Raw genomic sequence first — 10,013 nt, 5'->3', positions numbered from 1 at the left:
GCCACTCAAACGCGCCTTCAATGCGTGTGTCACACGTTCCTTGTCAACTCAGTAAAAAGTGTCAAAATGACATACTTTATATCTACTTGATATGTCAAAATGAAACAATATCCACTTGAGGTGTCGAAGTGAAAAATGACGCGTACTTATGGGGTTGCGTATGAGTTTTGCCTATTTTTTAGTACAAGATCCATGGTCATGTTGTGCATATCATATCAAAAAATTTGTGTTGGTCTATACAAGAGAGGTAGTGAGGTAATTTATAGGCAATATCTTTTAGCTCTTCTTTAGTGCTAACTTGTTTCGTCCACGTCCAATCAAAGTAGTCAGTGTGCCTACTTCGTCACTTTGTTTTAATGAAATGAATATGGTAGCGAAGTCAAAAGAATTGTTCCAATTTTTCATTTCTCCTTTCATTGCTTGATTAGGTTCGATTTGTAAGTAAGAGGAGACGAAGTGTAAATAACTTCGTCTCATCGTTCTACCATCCAACATGCTTTCTATCAAAACGATTTCATACTTTCTGCTACTTCCTATCATCACCCTTCTAGGTTCTTTTGCCCTGTGCCTTTAGTCTTACACCTCCACACTTTTGCTCGGTTACTTGAGCCGACTTAGTCCGCCCAGAAAGGAGATAACCTTGATTAATTAGTATTTTTCAGAGTTCAGACTCCCATTGATCAGAACGTGAACTCTATCAAATTCTTAGTTTCACTTAGCTGTCCATTAAAGAACATCCAATTTGCCATTTATCCTAATGTCAAAAATCTCCACAGGGATGTTGTCCCTACATTATAATTTCCCATTTATCCTTGTCCAAATCTCCTTCACTTTTCTCTTTATCACACTACTTCTAACCAATTACACTGCTCAATCTCTCTCACATGAAGCTTTTTGTGGTGAGAAATGTGGGAATTTCAACATACCATTTCCATTCTATATGAACCAATCTATATGTAATTCTTCACTCTCCGATGCTTTTCGCGTCTCATGCATTAACTCAACCTCACCATTCCTCAATATTGGTTCTCAAAGCTATCAAATTCTTCATTTCTTCTCTGATGGGGTGCTTGTAGATTTCCCAAACACAACTTTTTGTCGTCAGTACAACGACCTAAAGTCATTTGGATTTAATGGAAACGACTACTTCGGCATATCAAGAGATAATATCTTAGGGTTATACGATTGTGAGGATTCATCACTGTGCAAACCAGATTGTGAGAAGAACATAATGCCTCGTTGTGATGGATCCGCGGGTAGTTACCCTTCGTGTTGCTACCCGTTATCTGATCATAGTGCTTGGAATGCAGATAAGAGAGATGGTTTCTCCGTTTTTTCGCAGTTTGGATGCAGGGGATTCTCGTCTTGGGTTGTTTTACCAGGAAATCAAGTAGGAAAACGCGGTGTTAAGTTGGAATGGGCTGTTCCCGGAAATTCAACCACAGCTAGTTGTGCTGCCAATGCAGATATCATCAATGCCACGAGTGTTGGTTCTGGGATTAGATGCGAATGCCAAGATGGATATGTAGGTGACGGTTTTGCTTTTGGAGGAGGGTGCCTCAAATGTGAGTTTTTTTTTTAAACTAACCTTTCTATAGACTGTTACCAATTGTTATATGTCATCTTAATCAGATGGTGCAATTGTCAGTATAAAGAAGTTAAACCCCCATAAAAATAACTTGCATAGACGTTACCTATTGTTATACGCCATCTTAACTGTTGTAGCACGTTGTTTACTGCATTTTACATTACCAAATCAGAATTATTAAAGAAGATTACCTATTATTATAGGTCATCTTAACCCGATGATGAAAAAATGCGTATGTTGTGAATGCAAAAGTTAAGATTTAACTTATATATACAACGTAAAGAATTTTTATACTATTAGTGAATTTTAGTCAATGAGATTTCGTTGTTTGCTTCTACTTTGCAGGTTACCAAATAGGAATTACTATAAATACTACGTGTTACTATAGGTCATTTAACTTTATGGTGTAAAAAAAAAGTTATACATGCACAAAAGTTGAACAAAAAAGACATATATTACAGTGATCTATTATCATTAATATTGCAGATAGTTTATTTTCCATGATTAACTAGTAACCAAATGTGATTTCTTTGGCAGCTTGCATCAAAGAAGGAAAGGAAGCATATGGCAAAACATGTTACTCAACAAGTCATGGCAGAAGGAAAACAGAAATTCTAGCTGGTCTGTATTCTGTACTAGTGACTGTAATTTCAATTGAATTCGGCATGTTTTAACTCATAACAGAAAAGCAAACCTTACTGGATTTACTGTGCTAGATTGAACTACTTTTTATGTTACCTGCTATAACAGGTAAAATATGCTGAAATTGTAATAGTGATTCTTTATACTATTAGTGTATATATGCTAAATCCATTCTTCAAAATTCTGGAGGAGAGAGACTCACAGCAATTGTGTACATATTCACAGGAGTTCTCACTTCAGCACTCACAATTACCTCCTTGACAGCAATTTTCTGTGTTTTAAGGCGGCCTATGAAGACGGACATATTTGATCATCCTAGTATGACCAACAGTCAGGGTAACGTCTCATTCCAAAAACCTTGTACTGTCCGAATGTTTACTTACCATGAGCTAGAGCAGGCCACAAAAGGTTTCCAAGATGAGCAAATACTTATTGATCATGCTGGTGGCAAAGCTACACTGTATTCTGGAACTCTAATTGATGGATCAAGGATAGCTGTACACAGACTACAATGTGATAGTGAAAGAGAACTGGTTGAGGTCTTGTCCCGAATGGAGGCATTACATGCTGTTTCACACAAGAATGTTCCTCACATTCTTGGATGGTCTGTCGATTCTGGATACACCCCATTAGTGGTGTACGAGTATCCTGCTAATGGAACCCTCGGGGAACATCTTTTTCAAACTAAAGATGAGACTAAACAAGGCCTCGATTGGCACCACAGAATAAACATTATTGCTGAAACAGGGAATGTTCTTGCATTCCTACAGTCTGAGGTTTGTCCTCCCATCGTACATCATGAACTCAACGCCAATTGCATCTTCCTTGATGAGGACTTGACTGTGAAACTCTTTGGGCTCGAGCTCCCCATGAATGTGAACATCAATAACAAAAAGCATAGTGATGTTCACAACTTTGGGTTGGTTCTTTTGGAGGTTATTACAGGTAGCAGCTCGGATCATCTTCCATCAAAGACGGCTTTACAGAAGATAACAAGTGGAAAGTTAGAAGAGATAGTGGATCCACATCTTTACTATCACGAGCAGCCTATTTTCCGAAGGGAACAGATAGAGATAGCTGCAGACCTTGCTACAAGATGCATAATATTTGGTTCCCAAGATGGGAAATTTCACATTGGAGATGTTTCAAGAGAACTTGTTCACATAAGAAAATATGGAATTGATGGTAGAAGTAGGAGATGTCCATCAACTCATAATCTTGAAGAAACATTTTCCAATTCAAGCCTTCTTCAGATGATATCTATGTCTCCTGATTCAATACATGTCCCTGCCAGAGGGTTCTCTTAAGCTATGTTGCTCATGACTCTTTGAAAATGTTGCATGTCAGATCCTCCAAAGTAGTGCATTTTTAAAGTCTGAGCAACTTATCATGATCAAAATACATGCTGTAATTATGTACAGTAATGACCTGCTGCTTTTATTTCCATCTTCTTATGCATAAACAAGCAATCCTATTGTTTCAATAAAGCATTCAAATCACATTGAACAAGGGTTTCTTTTGTTTGGTATAAATGGTTGAGTCATATATCCTGATAATATTGTATAGTTTCAATTTGTCAGTGTCCTGCACACTTTATTGTTACAAAGGCCAAATTTACCGCAGTTTGTATTTTAATAACCTGTTGGATTAAGATTGCCAACAAAATTAGCACAGACGTAAGCACTTGGGGTGCCTTTGGTGTGGAGGAAATTTTTTTACTCCTTACTTATTTTTTGGTGTTTGTTAAGTAATCAAAGAAACTTTTACCCCAAAAATATTTATATATAATCTGGGCAAACATTATACGGAATGGAGCGGAGTAGGGGATGAGGGCTGGTGTGTTGGAATACGGGCAAGAGATAATTAACGTTGGAATATCACTATGGAGATTGTGTTTCTTATTTCCTCCGAACAAGTCATTTTTCGTACTTCCTCTGTCACTAAATATTTGTCACATTTTGTGTTTACAAGTACAGACATTAATCTGCGGGTAATTTGACTAAATTATCCTTAATTCTTAGGCATCTCTATTTAATATTTCTCTATTTTTAATATTTCAAATTAATATCTCTCCATATTTATGACTAAGGATATAAGTGGAAATAACAACCAATTTTGTCTTGCTTTTAAAATTGAAAACAAACAACTGATTATATATTACTTTTCTAAAATGACAAGTATTTTGGAATATTTATTTTTATTAATTACAAGTATGTAAGAAAAGAAGAAATATTATTTAAGAACTGATTTTCCTAAAAAAGTAAATTTAAAATATTTGACTAATTATAATAAAAAAAAAAATGAAAACCATTTTCTTCCGTACCAAACACAAAAAAATAATGAAAGATCAAAATATTTGGCGGACTCTTTTGACAAGAAAAAAGCTCTTCTTATTTAGAATCGACCGTCGATTCGACATTAGATAAAAGGGGTAAAATCACCATTTTTACAATTTATAATAAGCGGTTAAAATCATTTTATCAATGTGAGTATCCTATATTGATAAAATATTATTTTAAAACCATCTCTATATTAATATAGTAGTAGAAAGAGTATCATATTGTGTCTAGACTTCAAACAGTTGATTTTAACCATGTTAATAGTTCCACATTATTGATTAATAGAGATTAAAATCAATTTACCAATGAATTGCAAAACACAATAATTCTTACATATAATTTTTAAATTTATCTACAAGTAATTCCTGAGATCATTCACTTTTCTTTTCTACTTATAACAGAGAAGGGTACAATTGATTGATCCAGCCTATTCTTGAAGTGGTTAACAGGGAGAAGATAGTGAAGAAAAAGGGTATATTGAGAATAAAGCAACATAATGATGGGTTAAAAATTCTGAAAATAATACGCAAGTGGCATCCATCTGGCATTTTAATAGCAGGTCCATTGCCACATTAGATCACCGTGAAAGATAGGGGTGTAAATGAATACTTTTATATCCGGCAAGATGTATTTGACTCTCATAGTATAATAAAGGATAAAAATAATTAATAAATAAAAGTCAAATGGTCTTTTTAACCCTTTCCTATAAGTTTATGGTGCTAAAAGTAGGGAATGTATGACGAGATGTTTTTTTTTATTTCATGTATATGGTATCAATTTTTTTTCTCTTATTTAGATTTTAGAGGGATAAAAAATAAATAAAATTAAGTATATCTACAAGAATAAGGAATGGATTAAAATGATACAAAAGGAGAAAAGGAAGAAGACTGCATCACGTATTACAATGTTTGGAGTACACATGAGTTCATTAATTAGATTGTTAGAAAGATGCATAAGTGCTGCAACAGTCTTATTTCTAAGTTATCTGAATAGAAATTGTTATCTGTAAGTAGTTTCTATCTTATCTGTAGTTGTTAACTTAGCTTCAGTTAGAATTGTAACTTATAAATAAGTTTAAATCTGCAATAAAAATGTGGTTTTTGCTTTCATCAACATCTCTCTGTTAATTTATCAAACTCATGTTCCACTTGTTCATCAACAAGTAAAATCAGTTTCTTATGTTCTTCACTCTCTGAAAACTTACAATTGGTATCAGAGCACTTATTTCTTGAGGGATTTGTGAGTGTTTCATCAGAGTAATAACTGAAACAAGGCAAGTTTATGAAGCATAGAAGCAGAATCAAGTTTTTCAACTATGGCACCACCTGTTTTTAATGGTGATAACTATTAGATTTGGGCTATAAGGATGGAAACTTATCTAGATGCCATGGATATATGGGAGGCAGTTGAAGAGGATTATGAAATTCCTCCATTGCCTGACAATCCAACTATGGCCCAGATCAAGAACCATAAAGACAAGAAAATCAGAAAATCAAAGGCAAAAGCCTATCTATTTTCAGCAGTATCTTCTTTAATTTTCACTCGAATTTTGTCTCTAAAGTCATCCAAAGACATATGGGATTATATCAAGTTAGAATATGAAGGGGATGAGAGGATCAAAGGTATGCAAGTTTTGAATCTTATAAGAGATTTCGAGATGCAGAAGATGAAAGAAACTGAAACCATAAAATATTACTTTGAAAGGCTCCTGAACATAGCCAATAGATTAAGATTGTTTGGTTCCGTGTTTAATGATTCTCGTATTGTTGAAAAAATTCTGGTAACTGTGTCGGAAAGATTTGAAGCAACCATAACTACTTTAGAAAACACCAAGGATCTGTCCAAGATCACCTTGGCGGAGTTGTTGATTGCTTTGCAGGCTCAAGAACAACGAAAGGTCATGAGAGATGAAGGAAATATCGAGGGAGCATTGTTTGCGAAGCCTCAAGATGGAGGCAAAAATAAAAAGAATAAGAACAAGAAGAATGATGAAAGCGCTCCAACAGGTACTACAATAGGAAAAACTAGAAACAAAAAAAAGTTTTCCTCTATGTAAACATTGTAACAAGAAAGGTCATCAACCATACAAGTGTTGGAGAAGGACTGATGCTAAGTGTAGTAAATGCAATCAACATGGGCATGAAACAGTTATTTGCAAGAACAATAATCATCAACAAGAAGCAGATGCCCAAATCATAGATGGTGCTATATGTTTTTCAAGTAAATCATCAAGTGAGTGTTGGTTGATTGATAGTTGAGGTACTAATGACAAACGACAAGGATCTCTTTAAGAAATTAAAGCCTACGACCATTACTAAAGTCAAAATAGGTAACAGTAAATATATTCCTGTACAAGGAAAAAGAACGGTTGCTATTCCAATTCACTCGGGTACAAAAACAGTTTCTAAAATGCTTTATGTACCTGAAATAGATCAGAACTTGCTTAGTGTTGGTTAATTGATGGAACACGGCTTCAAATTAAATTTTAAAGATAAACATTGCTTGATCAATGATGCATCAGATCAAGAAATGTTTAAAGTAAGAATGAGAGGTAAAAGTTTCTCATTAGATCCATTTGAGGAGGAGCATGTGTTTTTTTTAGCCAGAGGAAATATTGCAGAAGTATGGCACAAGAGATTCGAACATTATCACTATGAAGGGTTGCTTAAAATACAAAAGAAAGAAATAGTCGAGGACCTACTATAACACCCTAATTTTCTTAATCGAAATGCTACACCGTGCTTATGACCTCGAAGGATCATAAGCTAACCCATGACTAATATCTGTACCTGTGTACTACAATATATAATGTAATAATGCAGAAAACATGAACATGTAGGCCATGAGGTTCAACTGAATAAAAAAATCTGTAAAATAGTAACATTCGTATGGGTGAAAGATACCCAAAACAATTGAAAACTGAATCAAATCTGAACTAAATCTAAAAGCCTCTAAATACTGTCTGAATAAGGAGTTGAAGGAACATGTCTCCAACTAACTCCATCTAGCAAAACAGAGCTGAAATAATAAATAAAATAAAATAATATTGTATCATCCTTGAATGAAGAGGACTCACTGTAACTCTGTATACTGGAGTATAGCTGCTGCTGCTGGTTTGGAACTCGTCTCTGAACCTATGGTGTAACATGAAAAGAAAGCACCATAGCGCAAATGCGTCAGTACATCTGGAGTACTGAGTATATGAGTGAGGTAGGCTAATGAAAAGAGTTTACATCCATGAATTATGCTAACTAACTGACTGATATGAATGTAAGAGTACAAATATACATACATAGTAACTTAGATCGTGAGTACAGCTAAATTTGTACACTAATAAATGGTTTACTGATAACTGACATAGCTGAAACTGTAGTTCTGATAGCATAGACGACTGTGTCTGACAGTCTTGAATCTGATGGAACATTTTGAGTCCCGTGCTATAACTGAATTTGACTGTATCTAACAGTCCTGATATATTGATATCTGAAGAATTGTCTGAGTTTTTTTACTGAGACTGAGTCTGAAACTGTAGGAGGTAGTTGTTTAACCGACATACCCCGTGTGTGCCATTGTAAATAAGCTGGGGTCCAATCTCTGCCCCGACTGGAGGGGTGTCAATACCGCGCCACTGGTAAGAACAGTTGTGAGTTACCCTTAGTTGGCAGGTACTCAAAACGAGAGTGGTAGAAACCCTGAACTAACAGGTTAAGCCACCTCATCAATCCTAATCTGATAGGTTAAGATGTCTCAACCTATGCTGGCTACATAGTTCTGGAACACAAGGATGACTGCTAAGAATCACACCCTAAACTGGTAGGTGAGTTCCCATCCTTGGGTTTACTCGGTGCTAAATTCTTCTCTCATCTGAAGAGACTGAACATGATTCAACTGACTTTACATGGACTGATTAACTGACTTTTGTTGACTGACGGAATAGTACTACTATCTGAGAGTTAACTGAGATCATGAGATTTCTAAGGTTTTCTGAGTCACATGACTAACTAAGTTCTATAGATTATAGCTTGACTGAGATTATTGGAACAATATGACATGGATCTAGGCACACAACTATATTTTTTGGGTACGAATACCCCCAGGACTCAATAGAAGGAAACTGACACACGTGACATGAATTCATCACAAGATTGGAGTCACAATTCATAGTATCATAAGTACCGAATCTTATACTTCATGTAGTTATTCAACATCTTGAACATTGTAGGGATTGCATGGATATATTTCGTGTACATATTATACATATCCATTATCATACATGTTTCATACCACAACAATAGCAACACTTCAATAGCATGGAATTCATATTTAAGTATATAGCTAACACAGACTTGTCATTTAGATATCATGAAACCATGTAAACATAAATTCCTAACATCCCAAACATTTTATCAAACACCTAGCATGCATTCTTTAAGGCATAGGTATGTTTCATAACTTGCACCATATTACACCACCTAAAGTTCATAGTTTTCAACTAACAACCATATATATTCCATGAAAACACCTTTAGATATCATCTTAAAACTTAAACAACAATCATCAACATGTACATGCTCATATTACCATAAAAATTTCACAAAATAGTATTTAAAACATGGTTCTTGAGCTCTATGAATGGATTGGATCCATAGATGAATACTACGCATACCGTAGATTAATAATCCGTGAAGATAGTAGTGAAATAAGCTTGAAATTTGAAACCCTTAATTGAACCCTAGACTTGTTCTTGAGTGAATTTTGATAAAAAGTAATGTAAAGAGCTGATTTGGGGCCTCAATCTCATGTTTGGGACTTACATAGGGGGGAAAATATGACCTAAATACCCCTCTAGACGCGTCATTTAATTTTTATAAAAATTACCCAATTTAGGACTCCGACGCAACGTGGAGATATCGCGTTTCCACCAATTCGTGACCTGGAAACTCATCGCAATGTGCTAGAATCGCGGAGAGACACTGGAAATTGACGAACGTCATTTTGGCTTATGAAATGACACTGCTAAAATTTTAAATCGCCATAACTTCTTCACTGGGTGTCCGTTTTAGGTGAATTTTGTATCGACGGAAAGCTTATTCAATTCTATACAATTTGGAGGGTATAAATCTGCCAAAATACTACCTATAAACCAAGTTATGCTCATTCAAATATGAGCTATGTGAAATCACACATGAAAACTTAGTGGATTCAAAAGTTCTTAGCTTGGCTTACTCTAAGTGACTCTTATGAACATGCTTAACATATCATAAGCGCTATTATCACCAGGATACTCATCCTAATTTATGTACTCAAATATGAATCATAGGATAGAAGGTTTCATGTGTAGGAACAACAGTTCATTTTCTAGCTTAAAAATGTACGGGGTATTACACCTACCTATTTTAGAAGTGAATTCTTGCTTGTCAATATAGGAAACAAAGCAGACTTTA

At 35.0% G+C, this 10,013-nt stretch overlaps 2 protein-coding genes across 2 annotated transcripts; both read left to right on the top strand.

The window, feature by feature from the left end:
* Positions 1-321: 321 nt before the first annotated feature.
* Positions 322-3,690, top strand: LOC107844907 (probably inactive receptor-like protein kinase At2g46850). The gene is made up of 3 exons (XM_016689231.2): positions 322-1,565; positions 2,126-2,209; positions 2,456-3,690. The coding sequence occupies exons 1-3, from the start codon at positions 758-760 to the stop codon at positions 3,535-3,537; spliced, it is 1,974 nt and encodes a 657-aa protein (XP_016544717.2). The 5' UTR covers positions 322-757; the 3' UTR covers positions 3,538-3,690.
* A 2,245-nt stretch (positions 3,691-5,935) lies between these two features.
* LOC107844232 lies at positions 5,936-7,026 on the top strand. Its single transcript, XM_016688696.2, has 2 exons — positions 5,936-6,575; positions 6,824-7,026. The coding sequence occupies exons 1-2, from the start codon at positions 5,936-5,938 to the stop codon at positions 7,024-7,026; spliced, it is 843 nt and encodes a 280-aa protein (XP_016544182.2).
* Positions 7,027-10,013: the final 2,987 nt, after the last annotated feature.

This window comes from Capsicum annuum, chromosome 10, assembly GCF_002878395.1.
Source record: "Capsicum annuum cultivar UCD-10X-F1 chromosome 10, UCD10Xv1.1, whole genome shotgun sequence".
NCBI classification, from domain to species: Eukaryota; Viridiplantae; Streptophyta; class Magnoliopsida; order Solanales; family Solanaceae; genus Capsicum; species Capsicum annuum.
The sequence above is the reverse complement of the archived record's forward strand: the minus strand, read 5'-3'. Positions and strand labels throughout refer to the sequence as shown.

What these genes read in the sequence shown, in the direction of transcription:
- LOC107844907 (XM_016689231.2), top strand. Translation starts at nt 758, where the DNA reads ATGTCAAAAATCTCCACAGGGATGTTGTCCCTACATTATAATTTCCCA. An exon ending in TGGAGGAGGGTGCCTCAAAT is followed by an intron (nt 1,566 to 2,125) that starts GTGAGTTTTTTT and finishes TTTCTTTGGCAG; the next exon opens with CTTGCATCAAAGAAGGAAAG. An exon ending in GAAAACAGAAATTCTAGCTG is followed by an intron (nt 2,210 to 2,455) that starts GTCTGTATTCTG and finishes ACATATTCACAG; the next exon opens with GAGTTCTCACTTCAGCACTC.
- LOC107844232 (XM_016688696.2), top strand. Translation starts at nt 5,936, where the DNA reads ATGGAAACTTATCTAGATGCCATGGATATATGGGAGGCAGTTGAAGAG. An exon ending in TGATGAAAGCGCTCCAACAG is followed by an intron (nt 6,576 to 6,823) that starts GTACTACAATAG and finishes GTTGATTGATAG; the next exon opens with TTGAGGTACTAATGACAAAC.